Source organism: Podospora pseudoanserina, chromosome 2, assembly GCF_035222485.1.
Source record: "Podospora pseudoanserina strain CBS 124.78 chromosome 2, whole genome shotgun sequence".
In the NCBI taxonomy this organism is placed as follows: Eukaryota; Fungi; Ascomycota; class Sordariomycetes; order Sordariales; family Podosporaceae; genus Podospora; species Podospora pseudoanserina.
In genome coordinates this window covers 4,070,403-4,089,879 of record NC_085921.1, presented here as the reverse complement: position 1 = coordinate 4,089,879, position 19,477 = coordinate 4,070,403, and the positions used below count along the sequence as shown (strand labels likewise).

Here is a 19,477-nt window from a genome sequence, read left to right as displayed (position 1 = left end):
ACTCCAACCTAAGCCGCTTGCATTATCGAGGCCCGCATGCCGGCGGCCCCATGTGTAGTGACTTATATAGCCTGCTGTGCAACTGAAGCCCTTCCATAAAACTGACATGGCCAATTTATTCAGATAAGAGCTTTCCCAATGCCCGGCGGTCATAACGCGTGTTCTCCTTTGTCTGCTGACGTGATGGAAAAGGCGGAAAAGAATAGGCGGTGGACACAAGAACAAGGGGGATGGAAAAAGCCACCGATATCCCCGATTACAAAATCATAGGGGATAGTAAAAGGAGACTAATGCGCGGCAAAGCATGGCAAATGGGGAAGTCGGTGCTTGGGACTTGCCGCGTGCCGACTGTCTTCGCAGGTCATCATGTCATATGCGACTTGCCGCTCTTCGCTAGCTCGATCCAACTCTGGTTTGGCTGTTGTCCTCCATCGTAAAGAATCGGGAATCGGGACATGGAACGGACATAAAAAAAAAAACTAAAAAAAAAAGAGGGAAAAGACGCTGGGGGAAGGCCAAGAGCAGGGAACTTTAAGCCCCTGTTTTTGCTTTCTAATCAATTTTCTACACTACCTACCCTTCGCACTCGTAACTCTCCGACAACAACGAGGTCGAACCTTTTGCCAGTTTTGGCAACCTATTTCTCTATTCTACCTATTGCTCCTACAATTTCTACTGCCCGGACACTTTTTGCTCACCCTCTCGTATTTATTTTTGAATGAATGCCCTGGGCGTGTTCAATAATTGAGTGGATAACCCCCCCCCCCTTCCCCGAGCTTCCAAGTGTCATCGTCATATTTTCGACCTCTCCAAACAAACAAACCCTCAAGCTGCCTATTTCGGTCGCGACGACTGTTGGATTTCCACAGTAACCCCCCAACTGTCGAAACGCTAGCATCCTGCTAATGCAGTGGCGTGCTTCTTTGACACCGCCGTCACAATCCTATAATAGTTTTAACAGGTCACCTTTTTCGACTCGCACCGGTGACTTCTGCAGGGTCCATCCCACTACTGACGGCCATTGAGTCGTCCCGTTTCTGAGCCCGCCAACGGCAGCCATAACCATGGCAGGCTCACCACCTTCACCCTCCAGGTCACCACCTCCACCAAAAGTCGAAGAAGAACACACCATTCCACCACCAGACCCTCTTGCTCGGGTCTACTCACGGTCAAGCTTGGAGTCGTCAGAAAAAATCAAGGAGGAAAAACAAACCGCCGACCGTCAACTCAGACGTGGTGATGATGACGATGATAGCATCGAAGCCGTTGGTACCATCGCCGGCGGTGCGGGCAACGGCAGCGATGACGACCACGAGAACAACAAGGAACGAAACGAGCTCAACCGCATCAAATCCTACGCCACAAGCGTGAACTCGGCCGTTTTCACCAACCCCCCTTTACCAGTTCAGAAGCCATGGTACAAGCAACCTAACCCCCTCCGCTGGGGCAAGATCCCGCCCATCCCGGAGGAGAGGGTAGTTTCTCCCGAGCACAAGGCCGGTTTCTTCAGCAAGCTCGTCTTCCACTGGATGGGCCCCCTCATGACCACGGGTTATAAACGCCCTCTTCAGCCGACAGACATCTACAAAGTCAACCCTGACCGGTCTGTCGAACCGCTCACGGAGCGGATGAAGGAGTCGTTTGAGAAAAGGGTCAAAAGAGGGGATAAATACCCTCTGTTGTGGGCTATGCACGAGACATTCGCCTGGGAGTTTTGGCTGGGCGGCATGTGCCAGCTGTTGGCGACTATCCTTCAGGTCATGGCGCCGTTCACGCTGAGGTACCTCATCCAGTTTGCGCAGGACGCCTGGCTTGCGGATAGGGTACCGGACTTTCCGGAGCCAAATTTGGCGGCGGGGATAGGGTTGGTTGTTGGGGTAACGGGGATGCAGGTGTTGTCGAGTTTTTGTATCAACCATTTTATCTACCGGGGCATGGTTATCGGGGGGATGGCCAGGGCGAGCTTGATTAGTCTGATCTATGAGAAGAGCATGGTGGTCAGTGGGAGGGCGAAGGCGGGCGGGGTTGGGTTGCCAGATATTCCTGCTGCGGTGGCGGCGAAGAAGCAGGGGGGGAAGGATAAGAGGGGTGGAAAGGGGGGACAGGATGCTGGGGCTAATGGGGAAGGTTGGGGAAATGGCAGGATCATCAACATCATGAGCGTCGACACGTACAGGGTTGATCAGGCCTGTGGCTTGTTCCACATGATCTGGACTGCTCCCTTGTCGTGTCTTATCACGCTTGCGTTGCTTCTCGTCAACATCACCTACAGCGCCCTGGCTGGTTTTGCCTTGCTGGTTGTTGGTATGCCCATCCTCACCAGGGCCATCAGGAGTCTGTTCAGGCGGAGAAAGGACATCAACAAAATTACCGACCAGAGAGTCAGTCTGACGCAGGAAATCCTCCAGTCGGTTCGATTCGTCAAGTTCTTCGGCTGGGAGGGCTCGTTTTTGCAGAGACTGGGAGATTTTCGAAACCGCGAGATCTCGGCCATTCAAGTCCTTCTCTCGATTCGCAATGCCATCATGGCTATCAGCATTTCACTGCCCATTTTTGCTTCCATGCTGGCCTTTATCACCTACTCGCTTACCAACCACAACCTGGCGCCTGCTGAAATCTTCTCGTCGTTGGCTCTGTTCAACGGTCTGAGAATGCCACTAAATCTGTTGCCCATGGTTATTGGCCAGGTGACGGATGCTTGGTCGTCGATTTCTCGTATTCAGGAGTTTGTGCTGGCCGAAGAGCGGGAAGAGGAGGCCAAGTTTGACCCGGAGATCAAGAATGCGGTTGAGATGCATGATGCTTCTTTCACATGGGAAAGGACACCTACCCAGGATAGCGATGGGACTGTCGGGACAAACATCAAGAGCAAGTCCAAGCCCACGCCTGGAGATGCTAGCGAGGATGCGAGCACTCTAGTGGAAGAGCGGGAGCCCTTCAAACTTCAAGATCTCAACTTCGAGGTTGGCCGGAATGAGCTCGTCGCTGTTATTGGTACTGTTGGCAGTGGCAAAACATCTCTGCTTGCTGCGTTGGCTGGCGACATGCGTAAGACGAGCGGTGAGGTCGTCTTGGGAGCGTCCAGAGCTTTCTGCCCCCAGTATGCTTGGATTCAAAATACCACGGTCAAGGAGAACATTCTGTTCGGCAAAGAAATGGACAAGGGGTGGTATTCTGATGTCATCAAGGCTTGTGCTCTGCAGCCGGATTTGGATATGCTGCCTAACAACGACTTGACTGAGATTGGCGAGAGAGGCATCACAATCTCGGGCGGGCAAAAGCAACGGTTGAACATTGCTCGCGCCATCTACTTCAACGCTGACATCGTTCTGATGGACGATCCGTTAAGCGCGGTTGATGCTCATGTTGGAAGACACATTTTCGACAATGCCATCTGTGGGCTTCTCAAGGACAAGTGCAGAATCTTGGCCACACATCAGCTCTGGGTGTTGAACCGCTGCGACAGAATCATCTGGATGGAGGCCGGCAAGATTCAGGCTGTTGACACGTTCAAAAACCTCATGGAAAATTCGGAGGGTTTCCGGACGTTGATGGAGACCACGGCCGTTGAAGAGAAGAAGGAGGATGGCGCTGCTGCAACAGTTCCCGGGGACAGTGGACAGAAGAAAAAGAAGAAGGGCAAGGCGCTCATGCAAGCCGAAGAGCGAGCGGTGGCCAGCGTGCCGTGGTCGGTGTACACGTCTTACATCAAGGCTTCCGGCACCATCTTCAACCTCTATATCGTTCTCTTCCTCCTGATTATCTCTCAGGGCGCCAACATTGTCACCAGTCTGTGGCTCTCGTGGTGGACAGCAGACAAGTGGAGTCTCTCAACAGGGCAATACATTGGTGTCTATGCCGGTCTGGGTGCCGTCCAGGCTCTGCTCATGTTCGCCTTCATGGTGTCCCTATCCATCTTTGGAACGACGGCCAGCAAGGTCATGCTCCAGAACGCCATCACCAGGGTCCTGCGCGCGCCCATGTCCTTCTTCGATACTACTCCCCTGGGCCGCATCACCAACCGATTCAGCAGAGACGTTGATGTCATGGACAACAACTTGACTGATGCCATGCGCATGTACTTCTTCAGCATAGGCTCCATCATTTCGGTGTTTTGTCTCATCATCGCCTTCTTTTACTACTTTGTCATCGCCCTTGTTCCGTTGTTTATTCTCTTCCTGTTTGCTACATCTTACTACCGAGCCTCGGCGAGAGAAGTCAAGCGTTTGGAGTCTATCCTTCGGTCCAACGTCTTTGCCAAGTTTGGCGAAGGTCTTTCCGGGGTGGCCAGCATCCGCGCCTACGGTCTCAAAGAGAGGTTCATTGTCGACTTGCGTCAAGCCATTGACGACATGGACTCGGCCTACTTCTTGACCTATTCCAACCAGCGGTGGTTGTCAATCCGGCTCGATCAAATCGGCAACCTTCTCGTCTTTACAACGGGCATCTTGGTCGTCACATCCCGCTTCTCCGTGCCCCCTTCCATCGGCGGTTTGGTCCTGTCCTACATCCTCGGCATTGCAGGCATGATTCAATTCACCGTCCGCCAGCTCGCCGAAGTCGAGAACGGCATGAATGCGGTCGAGCGCCTGTTGTACTACGGTACCGAGCTCGACGAGGAAGCGCCCCTCAAGACCATCGAACTCCCCAAAGAATGGCCCCAAAACGGCGAGATCGTCTTTGACGATGTTCACATGCGCTACCGCGAGGGTCTCCCTCTTGTCCTGCAGGGCTTATCAATGCACATCAAAGGCGGCGAGCGCATCGGTATCGTCGGGCGGACAGGGGCAGGCAAATCATCCATTATGTCCACCCTCTTCCGCCTTGTCGAGATCTCGTCTGGAAAAATAACCATTGACGGGGTTGACATTTCCACCGTTGGCCTCCACGACCTCCGCTCCCGGCTGGCAATCATCCCCCAAGACCCGACCCTCTTCCGGGGCACAGTCAGGTCCAACCTCGACCCCTTTGGCGAGCACTCGGACCTTGAACTCTGGGGTGCCTTGCGTCAAGCCGATTTGGTGTCTGACACCCCTTCCCCTTCCCCTTCCCTTCCCTTCCCCTTCCTCACCTGAAGCATCCGCCAACCGGGGGGAGAATAATTCCTCGTCTTCCAAAATCCACCTCGACAGCACGGTCGAAGAAGACGGTCTCAACTTTAGTCTTGGGCAACGCCAGTTGATGGCTCTGGCTAGGGCACTGGTCCGCGGTTCGCAGATCATTGTCTGCGACGAGGCCACCTCGTCAGTGGACATGGAAACAGACGACAAGATCCAGGCTACGATGGCAAAGGGGTTCAAGGGGAAGACGTTGTTGTGTATAGCGCACCGGTTGAGGACGATTATCGGTTATGACAGGATTGTGGTGATGGACAAGGGAAGGATAGCGGAGATTGGGACGCCGAGGGGGTTGTGGGAGGTGGAAGGGGGGATTTTCAGGGGAATGTGCGAGCGGAGCGGGATTAGGGGGGAGGATATACTGGGTAGTGGGCAGCAGTAAACAGCGGAAAGGGAAACATGTGGCGGTGGTGGTATACGATTGTGGATAGTAGTAATGTGTAAAAATTCAGCGATGCTTCGATATTTGTTTTGGAGACTTGGGTGGCTTGGATGTTGACGAGTGGCTGTAACCGGAGTAATATGTCCAGTCGTTGTGTCACGACAGCAGAAATACCATCCGAGAAGCTGCTCGGCAAAGTCCGGGGAGTGGAAAAGGACGGTTTGTGTGTACTACGTCTGATCCATGTCCCTATCTGCCTGTCTGCTGCATGTATGTCCGGTACTTGTCCTGTACATATGTAAGAGTCCGGGTTTTGTGCAAGTGTCACTGCAAGTATCCGTCCAGCTTTTTTTAAAAAAAAATTGTGTGAGATGGTAAACGAGGCTGGCAGGTCCTGGTGTAAGTTGGGATAGTGGAAAGATGAAGTGTGTCTGGTATGGTCCTGTGATTCAACTATCAGGGGAATATTTACAGCCCTTTTTTTTCCCCACATAAGAACAAAAGACATAAACACCGCTCACTCCAGGACAAATGAAAACACCACACAACAACATACAACAAAGAAAAAAAATCCAACCAAGGTCGCAACCATAACCCCCCCAATATTCTGATAACTTCATCGTCCACAACACTAACACAGCACACCACCACACCTCAGCAAAGACACAGAAGAAAGAAAAAAAAAGGTCTCTTCTCTCTGACCCAAACCGCCAAAAACAATAAACTGGATGCTCCAATAGTAATAAACAAAAAAAATAAAAAATACACCACCCTCAGGCACCCACCCTCCTACAATTTCCATAAAAGAAGAAGAGAGGAAAAAAAAAAAAAAAAAAAGGTTGCTATGCCACTCGCCCCAAAAAGGTAAACCACCAACCCCCCCGCCATCCCTAAACAATTTTTTAAAAAAAAGTCCATACTACTACTACACAACAACCCCAGAAATAAACATTTTAAACCACCCCCATCTCCCCAAACCCAGAATAGAAACCCTACGACAAAAAAAAGAACCTAAAACCTCCCCCTCTGCTGCCCCCCATTATACCCACCCCCCTGCTGCCCAGGCTGCCCCCCAGCAGGAGGAAACAACCCCGGCTGATCATCCAACAAGTCATCCAAATACGCACTCGGCGCCCTCGCCCCCGCGCTAGGCGGCCTGTTCAAGTTCAGCGAGCTCGAGCTAAATCCCCCTCCCATTCTCGGATCGATAGACGGGGACTCGGGCGGACTAGGCCCCATCATCTGCCCCCTTCCTCGTGATGCCGGTCGCAGGGTAGACAGACTAATAGAGTTTCCATGCTGATGACCACCACCACCACCACCACCTACCGCACCCGCACCACCAGGGTTGGGTGATGCTGAGGCATAAAACCCAGAGGGTAAAAACCTCGAGTCGCGGTTTGAGGAGCTCGCTCCGGCACCGCCGCCACCCATTGCCGCTCCGTGGCCGGCCGTAGGTGAAAAAAACAGGTTTGTTTGCGAGGGAGTGGCCGAGGGGGTAGGACCGCGGTGGGTGCGCCGGGTGCCGATCCCGCTGTTGGTTCCCGAGTTGGCGCCAGCAACAGGAAGAGAGGCGTTGGATTCCCGCTCGAGGTACTTGTAGAATTGGGCCGGGGGAGCCGGGAAGGAGGCGGCCGACTTGTCGTTTGCTGCGTGCTGGGCCATGGCCGCGCGTTCTACGCTGCGGTGGAGGAGGCAGACGAGGATGCCGCGCCAGAGGAGGACGGCGAGGCCAAAGGCGGCCAGGATGGCGCCGACGGCGATAAATACGGTGCCGTCTGGGAGGGTCGAGTGGTTCATGAAGGGAGCATTGTGGGTGGGCGGGATGGCGGGAGGGGGGTAAGTCGGGATGCTGAGGTCGGGACGGGAGGAGAGGGTCGGGAGATCGGTGAGGGTCAAGTCGGCGGTCGGTTGAGGGAGGGAAGGGAGTGTTTCTTCGGATTGGGTGCTGGAAGACAGCGGGGGAGGAGCGTTGGTGGGAGAAGAGGTTTGGCTCGTTTGCGCATTCGCGGAGGAGGTCGATGGCCGGTTGTTTGTGGGCGTTGGCTGTGTGTTTTGTGTTTGCGATGTCTGTGCTTCGTCTTCGTCGTCGTTGTTGTTTTGTTGGGCGTAGACTCCGGCAGCGAAGAAGGACGTCAGCAGAAGCGCGCGCCTCAGCGACAGTGGTGATGATGTCCGCATTGCGGCAGATGTGTCGTCGAGGCCCTCGTGAACGATAACTGTTCCAGTATTCAAGGTCGCAATGAGTATCTGGCGGGGTTCAACCTGGAGAAGAGGACTTTGTTGTCGGACAAGGCCTGCAGCCACCAACGAAGGGATCGACTCCGAGTGGGTGGTTGTGGAGGGACGGGGCTGAGTCTGCGTTGCCCAGGTCTCAGTGGTGACGGAAGCAAGTTCCAGGCAGGCCGAGAGACACACGGCGGAAAATTATCTCAAAACAAATGGGTAACGAGGGGATGCGACGCGCGTGTCAACGGCCGACGGCAAGAATGTAAATTGATGTATGTAGTGTAGTGTAGCGACACGAGCGAGGGCTAGGTAATAGCACAGATAGATGGAGAGACAAAGGGAGGCCCAGCAGTAGGGAAAAAGGAGACCCTCCTCGTGTTGGTGGCCCCCCGTAAAAACCGTCAGCCCCCCTCCCATGTTCCCCGTTCGTCTCCCCCGGACCACTCTTGGTCTTGGCAAACGCAGGCACGCTGATCCAGCAAATCTCAACGCTGCGGCGTCTCAGCCCATCAGGCTATTATTTCTATGATATTTGCAGAAAGATACTGTCCTTCACAAACCATCTCATGGTGGAAAGCAGACGGATACCTGCATATTGAGTGCAGACGCACCTAACTACTGCATCGCGAGCGCCCTGCAGTTCTTGCATTTCAGGGCCAAGATGATTTCAGGACGCTCCTCCTGTTCCTGGACGCCGCCAAACCTTAATTAAAGACAGCCTGGGCTCGAGGCGGGCAGTCGGTTGCCAGCTGTCTGGGATTGCCGCAGCGCCCGCTGTGCAACGCGCCGGGGCCACGCCACCATGCTGCAATTGGGACTGGGACGAACTTGGTCCGTGCCAGGCCTCTCAAAAAATTCAAGATCAGCAAACTCATTCACTTACATGAAACGAAGCCGTCACCATCAAACGAACAACCCGATAGTTCAGACTCACCGAGTGATTTGAAACATCTCACAGACAATACCAATATTATTCAGCGACTTTACCGTCAATATGGGTGGTAAGTTTCTGTCCGCCACTCACCCTTCACATCTCATCAGACACTAACCACATAACAACAGTCGCAAAGAAAGTTCGCGAGTTCCGCATGAAGCGGGTCATCGGCAAGAACGATGACAGGAGGAAAACAGAGGCCGAGAAGAAGAAGTTGGAAATCAAGAAGAAGGAGAAGGAACTAGTTCGCGAGGTCCCTGTATGTCTTGTCCTCTCATAATCTTCACAAACTGAACAGGACAAAACTAACCATCACGCAGCAAGCACCATCGTCCATGTTCTTCGAGTTCAACACCTCGCTTGTTCCACCATACCAGATCATCGTCGATACCAATTTCCTGAGCAGATCCATCCAGGCGAAGTTGCCACTTCTAGAATCCGCCATGGACGCCCTGTATGCCTCGGTCAATATCATCATCACAGACTGCGTCATGGCGGAACTCGAGAAGCTGGGCCCCAAGTACCGCATGGCCTTGATGATTGCTCGTGACGAGAGGTGGACGAGGCTCACCTGCGACCACAAGGGAACCTATGCAGATGATGTAAGAATTCCCAATATTCGTCTTCTCTTCGGTGTCTTGATTTAATTAACTCTGCCTAGTGCATCGTCGACCGCGTCCAGAAGAACCGTATCTACATCGTTGCCAGTAGGTAACCCCCTTTTTTTTTCTCGGTGAGCTTTTACTGACAGAGAGCAGCCAACGATCGTGATCTCAAGCGAAGGCTCCGCAAGATCCCAGGTGTGCCCATTCTGGGCGTCCAAAAGGGCAAATATGCCATCGAGAGACTCCCTGGTGCTCCGGCTACGTGAGCGGGAGGATTCTAAATGGGTCTATCACATACTACGAGATAAGGCGTCGGCCAAGTCGTGGCGCATGGTTGAGGAATATGTGTCTGCTATCTGTTCAACAGCGATACCTCTGAACCAGCGGCTGGGCCTAGTGGCGCTTTTATGGCACAAGCCAAGGCTGCACAGCAATACCAAGGCAGCCGAGGGATATTGTGAAAATCAAGGGCATGGCTGGAGGGCAGTGGATGGCTACAAGGGATACCCAGACCTCTTCCGACTTGATATCTTCTGTTTTATTGGAGTTTGGGGCCAGGAAAAAGGGAAATGCATATGGGCAGCATGGTAATTATCGGAATGGGGCTGAAGAAAGCGAGACAAATTCCCAAATACATATGGTTTTTTTTTCCCCTCACGATATGATTGATATGTCTCCTTCCAAACATTACCAACCCTCGGCCATAGTGCTCGATGGTTGGGTAGGTCCAATGCATGTTGGTTGTAAATGCGATCCTACCACACAGTAGGCGCTCGACAAAGGCCCTTGCCGAGAAGAGGGGAATACCAGTGCTGTCGGCAGGGAGACTAAGTTCCTACCGACAGAAAAAGAGCTTTGCACATCAAGATCATAGTCGTGATTGCAGCATCATATTCAGTAAACCACGACTATTCCAAATCGACAACCTGAATCTTATGCTAAGAACAGTATTCCAGCCACCACATCACATCAATCCCACTGCTAAACTCTCCTTGGGCGCATACCGCTGAGTAATCCCTTCTCCAACTCTCACCTACCGAGCTTCCCAAGATCAAGAGCAAAGATCAACCCAAGACAAACCGGAATAAAGCACCACAGCCAAACCCCTTATCTCCGAGCCTCGCTTATATACAACCTACAACAACGATAAACCCGATCCGAGTCGCCAGATATTGAATCCTCAAGTGCCTCGTCTATACAGCCCGACTCCAGAAACGGACACAAGATCAAAACCGTTACCGACAGGTTGGATCACCACACCTCAAGGAGGCATCATGTCCTCCCGGCCCCCACAAGCTCCCCAGCGCGGGTACAGCACCGGCAGCGGTAGCAGCAACATTCATGTCAACCCGAAGCCAACGAACCCCCCGAGAAACCTTCATCATCTATTACCTAAGGGAGCCGCAGCTTCTAGTCGGCCGCAACTACCTATCAACAGTAGCTGTCAGCTTCCGCCCACTCAAGCTCAGAAACGGACTAGGGTCCTGCTATCTTGTGGTCCTTGTAGGACCAGTAAGCAAAAATGTATGTATTGTTCACTCATTCATTCATTTCTTTCATTGTATCTAGTTCTTTTCGCTTTCTACTGTGAGATATATCTTCATCATGGCTTGATCTCCAACCCTTGATAGGGTATCTAGCCACACAAGTTCTATGTTTCACACCATTTACTGTATTATATCACACCTGCCTACCTCTCTCAAGACACCTACCCTAAATCAGACATCACGATTTCAACGTTACTTGTTGACCTGTCTACTTCAAACTTTCTTTCCCCACAGCCCGAACAGCAACCTTCTCATGTCAGACGATCAAAGCATGGCCACTGGGGTTACTCTACTGCTCCCTTTTCCCTTACCTGCCCGCCTCGATCGATTGCGCCCATTGTCGCTGCTGCAGTTGTCAACCCAACTGACATCAATCACCCAGGCGACCGCCAACAACCCTGCAAAAACTGCCTCAAAAAAGCCCGTGAAGACCTCTGTATCTACGCCCCAAAACCAGAAAAAGCCCGCCCCGAGCGGTCCATGGCTGCCCGCCTGAAAAGGCTAGAGTCCATGGTCAGGGGCATGATGCACACCAACAACCCCAACATCCGTGGTCCCATCCCGGCGCTTACATCCTCTTCTTCAGCCACCGGCCAGTATCAAACCGACGAGCACGACGATGAAAACGAGGAAAGCCCTGATGAAAGAGCAGCCGCGGTCCCTGTTGGGCAGGTCGTGCTGGGAAAGAGCGGCAAGGGGAGTGCTACGTATGTAGGGGCGACGCATTTCATGGCTATGCTCGAGGATGTGAGTGTTCTCCTACGGTTTGACCAGGAGAGAGGTGTGGGTGGATTGCTGATAAAAGGGGTGATAAAATAGATCGAGGACCTGAAGAGTTACTTCGACGACGACGATGATGGGGAGGCAGACACCGGGGAAGCAGGCCTCGACCCTGACGCGGCGGCAGGGTTCGGCTCTTCCGACGACGCGCACTCACCTGGCTTGCTGCTGTTGTCTCACACCGTCCCGACCTGCAAGCAGGATCTCATCGATATGCTCCCCCCTCAACCGGTGGTCGAAAGGCTGACACGGCGTTATTTCGATGCCGCCAGCCCGACCCACCACTGCGTCCACCAGCCGACCTTTGCCAAAGATTGTGCTGTGTTTTGGCAAGATCCGAACAAGGCGTCTCTGCAATGGCTGGCGTTGTTGTTCGTAATCATTGCACAGGGAACGTCGTTCTCCATGTTCACCGCCCCCCAGGAACTGGCGGGCGACTCGGACGTTCCCCCGATGGAGCGATTCCGAGGGTATCGTGCCGCCGCCCTTTGGGCCCTGGTGGCAGGCAAGTTCTCGTCTCCCGGACCGTCAACAATACAACCTTTTCTCTTGTACATCGAGTCTGAATTTCTCATCAACCGAACCTCCCAGATGACCTGTTACCTGTTGATATCAGTCTGCATCAGACTCATGCTGAGAATGGGCCTCCACCGCGACCCCGACAAGCTCCCCAACATCCCCCCCTTTGATGGAGAAATGAGGCGAAGGCTATGGCATGTAGCCTGCCAATTCGACCACCTCGTCTCTTTCCACATGGGCCTCCCAAGCATGGTATACAGCATCGAGAGCGACACAGCCCCGCCCAGAAACCTCTTCGATGACGACCTGGACAAAGACTGCCATCAGCTACCCCCCGCCCGGCCCGACACCGAGTACACCATGCTGACATACCCGATCTGGAAATCCTCCATCTGTCAAGTCTTCGGTCTCGTCGCCCGCCAAGCCAACTCCCTCACCCGACCCACCTACGCCGAGGTCCAGGAGCTCGACATGCGACTCGACGAAATATGGAGCCAGGTGCCCCCTTTCATGAAGAGAATCGTGCCACCACAGGATTATGATGGCGAGCCCATCTCCCCGGTTCTGGTCAACCAGCAGTTCGGTTTGATATCCCTGTACAACAAGAGTCGTTGCGTGCTGCACCGTCGATACCTCATCGAGCCCGTCCCCAAGCCCGAGCATGCTTATTCCCGGAGAATCTGCCTCGAAGCCGCCATCAGCCTCCTGGACCACCAAAACCTCATGCACCTGGCCACGCTGCCCGGCGGCGCACTGAGGGCAACAGGCTGGTACATCAGCGCGCTGGCCATCCACGACTTTCTCCTCGCCGCCATGGTCGTCTACCTTGTCCTTCAGCACGAGCCAGAGTCTGGGAGACACGACCACCAGGAGAGCAGCTGCTGGCCAAGTCTAGACCCGGCCTTGTCAGCCTTCTCGAACGAGGAGCAACTCCAAAAGATGTTAGAGAGGTCCCATCAGATATGGGAAACCATCTCGGAAGCTGACGGCGTCTTCCGGAAGGCGACTGACATGCTCGCCACGATGCTGAAGAAGATTGAACTGAAGAAGCAGCAGAACAAAGGCAAACAGCTCGCACCTGACCAGCACCACCCGGAACATCAGGCGTACGTGCGAGACGAGGACTCTTGGCTTAACACATCGCAAAGCCATGAGCCCTTGTCCGTCGGCAGCCTCTCTGTGACCGGTATGTTATATATCCGTCCTTCCAATCCCCATTTTACACACATTCCCAGCCAGAAGAGTGAGTGGCTGACACGTTTTCGACCGCGTGCGCGCAACGTAGATGAACACTGGGATTCCGAGCTTGGTCCAGAGGAGCAGCAGCACCACATGATGGAGGATGTGCAGCAGCCCCTGACGCGGCAAGATCTCATGCCCGCATCATCAATCGATACTCGATGGCTCGACCTGGGCAGTATGGGGATGGACCAAATGGGCTGGGTATGTGCAATAACAACACACACACACAAACACACACACACACACTCTCTCTCTCTCTCTCTCTCTCTCCCTCCCTCCCTCTCTCTCTCCCCGTTCTCTCTTCACTACTCAGCTCCCCAGAGTCTGGCCGTTTTTCCGAGTCAGTGATCCACGACAACTGACAAATCCATACTTTGTGCTAGGACACATTTGATAGCGCCATCCGTGGTGAAAATAACGTGCATCAGCAGACGGTGGAGGACTGGATACCAGAGGGTCCCTTGTTGGACGATGTTCAGTTGATGACCACCATGGGCTTTCACGGCAGCCCGTTTGACTGGAGAGAGCAGGAGGAAGGGTATGAATGTTGATCAGAATGTCTTGACCCAACTCATCAACCGTCCTCAGAGCCATGCTGCTCGCGTGACACAGCGTGTGTTGTAGTACTTTATCGAGTCTGGACTCTGGACCAGAGAGTTCGACACCCACAAAGCGTTGTGGAGCCATGTTGCTGTGCGTGCCTTGGGGATGTGCCGAATGCGGAGCTCACCGCCAGCTTCCGGAAGTCCTTGGCCCGGTGATGGCCCCTTCGATGCCCAGGCACTTCCAGGGACGCTATCCGCAGAGGTTTTCTGATCTTCCCCGCGATTTCGGTGCCCCTCCTTGCGGGGAAAAAAAGAGGGTTGACAGCTTCCAATCTCATCACTGCCCAGGCTCGGCAGGGCTCGCTCCCACAAGGGGCCAAAAGACGCCAGTCGTCGGACCGTGTCCCAGTTTCTGGAAGAGGTCAGCCGAACCACGGACCCCTGCGATGATGTAAGTGGTGTGTGAGTGGTTGGTGTAACACCTGTTTGGTAAAAGTGAATTGCAATTGCAACAACCATCTGATTTTCCGCGGAGATATCAGACTTTGCCAGCGGCCCTGTGGCACACAAACCCAACTGTATATACCTGGACGCAAGGTGCACTGGATGGTGCTGTGCTTGTTGCTTGCCCTAGACCGGCCTTAGCGGCGCATATTGTACGTAATTGAAAAGGAAGGCCGCGCCCGGATTCGAGCCTTTCTTGACGTTCAACGAACCGAACATGCTCACAAAACAACACCACCATTCCAACCCATCACACCGCACGGTTTTGGATCACACCCCCAGCTGCTCCATGGGGAGGATGGATATCGAACAAACCCGACACCGAGAGACAAGAGCCAGCATTTCGTGGAACAACAAGCGGACGCCAATGGAATGGAAGACTCTTGGGGGGCTGCTAGATATTGGATGAATCGAAGTGGAGGAGAGAGAGGTCCAATGTGTCCAACCAGCAGTTCGGATGATTGCTCGTGCGGCACGGGCTTTTCCCTTCGTTGATGATGTCGGGATTTTCCAGCCTCCCTATCTCTATCGTTCGCACTTTCGCAGGCGCGCCGACCGCCGGGAGCGCCAAGATGTATTGCTAAGGAAATGCCTTTTTGGGGTCTGAATAGGAAGGTCATCAGGTAACAGTAACCTCTAGCTGCAGCGGAAACTGGAGCCTGCCAGGCCGGCGGATGCCCAGATGGCCGTCAAATCGATGGAGTGAGGCTTTGACGAAAGCAAAAAAAGTTTTCCAAGGTGTGGAAAATGGAGTCAGCCCAGTGGTGCTCTGCCCAGCCAGGCCGTTATCTCTAGCTGGCAGCACTGTGAGCGAGATTGCACGGATATCAAACAGCAAATGCCGAATGCGGCTGCCTCTTTGAGACAGCGAGGCAGCTTGTGCTTACCTCGAATTCCACCAGGCAATGCCATTGGAAAGAGGATGAGATTTATTATCAGCCATTACGATTCTGTACGACAGCCTCTCTCGCCGCTGGACAGCAGAGACATAGGAAAGGTACTGTGCTAACAGACCGGTCCGGCTGATATTGGCTTACATGCAACCCTGTGCCTCGTGCCCTGATGCGTTATCTCTCTGCTCCGTACCGGATCCAGGTTGCTCACATCCATCCCTACACTACGGCCATTTTCTCACTGCCCCCGGATCATGGCATGGCCATCATCGTCATCCACACAGCCTGCGTGGGCAGCTGGACCAAACCCTGGAATCTGTGACAAACAGTCTGCAACATCATCAAGTCTCGATCAGTCTGCTTGCCCACCAGGCCCCAGCTCAACCCGCGCTTGCTGCTCCTCCAGAGAGGTAGGCAATATCAATATCGGGCCATTGAGCGAAGCAGACGACGAAGCGTGCGCTGGACTAGGTGGACGAGGTGTACCCGATTGGCCGGCACTCACCGCGTCCATGGCAGCTTTTTTTTTTTTCTCTCTGACCGTCCTGCTGAGCTCTTTGCTGTGGATACGGTGGGTGTCGACAAGTTGTCTCGCCCCATTTCCCGCATGGGACGATGTCTTTAGCACTGAAAACAAGACTCTGGAGAGTGGGGAGATCGGGTCCCGCAAGCACGGCCAGAGCTGGGTTGCGAGCTTTCGATTTGCTTCCCTTTGTTGGCCTGCCGCGATTGCGCAAGGAGGTCCCTGTCATTGAAACGGCGGCGACAATGTCCAACGATGCCCGCATGGGACATGCCGCCCGTCGTCTTCTCATCACGAAGCTCGTCATGTGGTCAGTCCCAGAGCAACGCTGGAGAGGGTGGACAGAGCTTTGTGATTTGTGTTATCTCCCGAGTCATCCTATCTCCAAGCCCTGGATAAGAAAAAAAAAGCATAAGCAGAGACCTATCCATACCTCTCTCTCTCTCTGATCTACCTCTCGGGTGACACCCTCCGTCTTCGCCTTCCCGCCCTCCATCCTGCTTGTGGTCTGTTGTCCTGCTGCCCTGCCCTGCCCTACCTTGCCCTGCCTTGCCTGTCTCTTCTTTTATCTTTTATCAGTGCCCCTGCTTGCCCCGCAATCGGCAAGAACCCCACTAACAGATAACCACTGCCCAGAATAATACGCCATCGACGCCGAGCTCAACCCGTTCCTTGTGTGCGACGCGGCACCAAAGCTATCCTATCCGTCAGGGTTCACAAGCTGTTGTCTCTCTGCAGTCAGAGAGAGAGAGAGAGAGAGAAAATCACAACAAAACCACCCTTTCCTGTCTGCGCAACAGTCCTGCTTGTTTCCAGGCACCAGAAGCTTTACCGTTTTCAAGCACCCTCCCTGAAGCGCCGCCTCCCGCCCACACCGCTGCTGCTGGGCCGTTTGGGGCGCATGCCCGTGAAAGTTAGCTGTGTCAATCTGATGTCCTTTATCACTGGCGAGATACCGATAGCACTCCATCCGAAATCACTGCGCCAGAGACGCCCAACCCGCCGTCGTCTTTCTTCCAAGACTCAGAGAAAGAGAAATCGAGGAGCTTGAACAGTTAAAACCGACTTTTCTTTTCTGGAGCCAACGGATTGCTCGAAAAGTTCGCATACATACACCACCCCTATCTACACCCAAGATCATCTTCGCAACAGAAAGGATTCACCATGACGGTCGAGCTACACTCAGACCTTGCCTACAGGCCGGCCCCGGCACCCAGGGAAATCAGAATCAACACCCACCCCCAAACCGAAATCGAGAGGCGACACAAACACTCCAGGTCCTCCTACTCAGATGGCTCACCCCTCATGTCGAGGAATAATTCTTTGACCTTCCGCCCGGCCAAAAGGTTTCTGACCGGTCCTGATAAGACAATCGCCGTTATCAATGCTGCCGGCAGACAGGCTGCTTCCTTCATCCGGGTTGCCACAGCAGTCGGCTACCATGTTCGAGCCCAGATGAGGAATCTCGAGGGCGTGATCGCTACCGAAGTGGCCACCAACCCCAACGTGACGGTCCTCCTTGGAGAGCTGTACACAAAGGAGAAGAGCAAACCCGGCGAGCCTGCACAGATTGACGTATCTAAGAATGGTCCTATCTCCGGCATCGGCGTCAATCACAACCTGATCAAGGAGCTCTTCCGGGGTACCCAGCTGGCCTTTATCAACACCACATTTTATGGCGATGAGAATCTCATCGGCGAGGCTCTCGCCGACGCGGCAAAGGCGGCAGGCATTCAGCATTATGTTTATTCATCCATGCCGGATCACAACACTTATAACCCAGACTGGCCATCGCTGCCACTTTGGTCTTCGAAGCACCAGGTCGAGGAATATGTTAGGAAAATCGGGTTGCCAGCAACGTTTGTTTACACGGGTATATATAACAACAACTTCACATCTCTTCCGTACCCTCTGTTTTGCACCGCCCTGCAAAAAGACGGCTCCTTTGTCTGGCAGGCCCCTTTTCACCCCGACGCCAAGCTTCCTTGGCTTGATGCAGAACATGACGTGGGGCCAGCCGTCCTGCAGATCTTCAAGGACGGTGTGAAGAAATGGGGCGGCGGCAAGCGCATCGCTCTCGCCTACGAGATGCTCACTCCCAGGGAGGCGTGCCGCCACTTTGCGAAGGGGGTCGGTCGGCCGGTGCGCTATGTCCAAGGCCCGATTGAGGTCACGGTGCCGATTCCCGAGGGTTATCGCTGCCAGCTGGAGGCTCTGGAGACGTTGTTCACCCTTGGAGGTGACGACCCGAAGAAGCAGCCCCCTTACTTTGGCGACCTCGAGCTGGAGAACGACTGCCCCAAGACTGCCCTGGAGCTCTGGGAAGGACCACGAGGGCTGGAGGAGTATGCGCGCGAGGTTTTCCCTCTGGAGGAGCACGCGAATGGTTTGACGTGGATGCTGGAAGAGGAGGACGAAGGCGAGACGGAGCCGGAGAACAATGGCAACGGTAACGATTATGGCGTCAAGAGCGGCAGTAATCACCAGCCAGAAGAGGGACACGCAAACGGGGACCGTAATCACCACCAACAACAAAACGGGTCGGTTCCGAGAAATGGGGAGTATCACCACCACCAACACCAAAATGGAGACAGGCACGACTCTGAAGATGAGGATGATGACGACGAGGATGAGGGTCTGGTGATGCGAGGTCCCAAGCGGGAGGATGAAGGGTGGCTTGCATAGAGGGCGCAAAACGGCTCTGTTCTATTTTGGGAGGGGGGGTTGTTTAAGCTTTTCGATGTTGAGCTTTTCCGTATCTTTTTTCTTGGTCAGACGGAGAGATTAGCGACTGCGGCCACAAAAAAAACCGGGGTTTTTTTGTTTTTTTTTTGGTTTTATGGAGGAACTGCTTTCCTATCAGCATTTTCTGTTGTCGTCATGGGGGGCGCGCGAAAGCGAGTCCATTGAGCATGGTCTTGAGCGGGGGGGGAAGGGGGGTGGCGAAGTTTTTTATCAAAAGCAAAAAGCAGATCGACGATGGGATGTGTGAAGACATCTTGTTTCTCTTTCCCCTTTTGTTATTTCACGGGATGGAAACGACCAGAGTCATGTAAAGATGATGGCGGGTTTTCATTTTTGTCTTTTTTTTATCCCACATCTCATATGTGTGTGTTTATATAGGTGGTTTTTCTCTTATTTCTATTTTCTAAACTTTTTCACATCATCGTCATCATCGTCATCATCATCATCATCAAATACCAAATGAAGTTGGATTGAGGGGGAGGGATATATGGGATGCTCCTTTTTTTGGGGGGGGGGTTTTTTGTCGAGTTCAAAATCATGGGGATGAAAGGATGGGTGAATGGCTTGAAAGGGCAAACGGATGAATGGGCTATCAAAAGTTTGGGATGGGAGGGGGGTGGTTCATCTAAAAGTAAAGCGAGCAAAACTACTCAACACATTTTGTTCTTTTCCGTGTATATATATATCTCTTACCCCATTTTCAGACGCGTCATACGATAAATAATTGTAAATAATTTGAAAATGGGGGTAGGAATAGGAACAGAGTCGAGCCATCTGTATTTTTTGGTTTCTAGATCGGGAGAGTGAGTGAGTGAGTGAGTGAATGAGTGAGTGATGGTGTTGAGTTGTTTGTTGGGATATCATGGATAAGGGTGCATGCAAGTCGGCAGGTCAATGGGAATGAGAGTCAAT

At 53.4% G+C, this 19,477-nt stretch overlaps 5 protein-coding genes across 5 annotated transcripts; 4 read left to right on the top strand and 1 right to left on the bottom strand.

Annotated features, from left to right (window-relative positions):
• Positions 1–1,064: 1,064 nt before the first annotated feature.
• Positions 1,065–5,499, top strand: YOR1 (ATP-binding cassette transporter yor1; the record flags this gene model as incomplete). Its single annotated transcript, XM_062944811.1, is given in 2 exon segments — positions 1,065–5,047; positions 5,064–5,499. The coding sequence occupies 2 exon segments, from the start codon at positions 1,065–1,067 to the stop codon at positions 5,497–5,499; spliced, it is 4,419 nt and encodes a 1,472-aa protein (XP_062803680.1).
• Positions 5,500–6,510: 1,011 nt separating this feature from the next.
• On the bottom strand, positions 6,511–7,680 carry QC764_211050 (uncharacterized protein; the record flags this gene model as incomplete). The annotated part of the gene is made up of 1 exon (XM_062944810.1): positions 6,511–7,680. The coding sequence occupies one exon, from the start codon at positions 7,678–7,680 to the stop codon at positions 6,511–6,513; it is 1,170 nt and encodes a 389-aa protein (XP_062803679.1).
• Positions 7,681–8,184: 504 nt separating this feature from the next.
• FCF1 (rRNA-processing protein fcf1) lies at positions 8,185–10,013 on the top strand. The gene is made up of 5 exons (XM_062944809.1): positions 8,185–8,729; positions 8,791–8,921; positions 8,983–9,264; positions 9,324–9,369; positions 9,421–10,013. The coding sequence occupies exons 1-5, from the start codon at positions 8,723–8,725 to the stop codon at positions 9,531–9,533; spliced, it is 579 nt and encodes a 192-aa protein (XP_062803678.1). The 5' UTR covers positions 8,185–8,722; the 3' UTR covers positions 9,534–10,013.
• Positions 10,014–10,099: 86 nt separating this feature from the next.
• Positions 10,100–13,906, top strand: QC764_211030 (uncharacterized protein; the record flags this gene model as incomplete). Its single annotated transcript, XM_062944808.1, has 5 exons — positions 10,100–10,791; positions 11,197–11,561; positions 11,634–13,299; positions 13,399–13,556; positions 13,739–13,906. Exons 1-5 carry the CDS (start codon positions 10,542–10,544, stop codon positions 13,904–13,906), a joined length of 2,607 nt encoding a protein of 868 aa, XP_062803677.1. The 5' UTR covers positions 10,100–10,541.
• A 3,078-nt stretch (positions 13,907–16,984) lies between these two features.
• QC764_211020 (uncharacterized protein) lies at positions 16,985–18,505 on the top strand (the record flags this gene model as incomplete). The annotated part of the gene is made up of 1 exon (XM_062944807.1): positions 16,985–18,505. One exon carries the CDS (start codon positions 16,985–16,987, stop codon positions 18,503–18,505), a length of 1,521 nt encoding a protein of 506 aa, XP_062803676.1.
• Positions 18,506–19,477: the final 972 nt, after the last annotated feature.

Bases quoted from the DNA above. Each gene is read 5' to 3' on its own strand.
- FCF1 (XM_062944809.1), top strand. The intron at 9,265-9,323 runs GTAAGAATTCCC...AACTCTGCCTAG, and splicing joins AGGGAACCTATGCAGATGAT to TGCATCGTCGACCGCGTCCA. The intron at 9,370-9,420 runs GTAGGTAACCCC...GACAGAGAGCAG, and splicing joins CCGTATCTACATCGTTGCCA to CCAACGATCGTGATCTCAAG.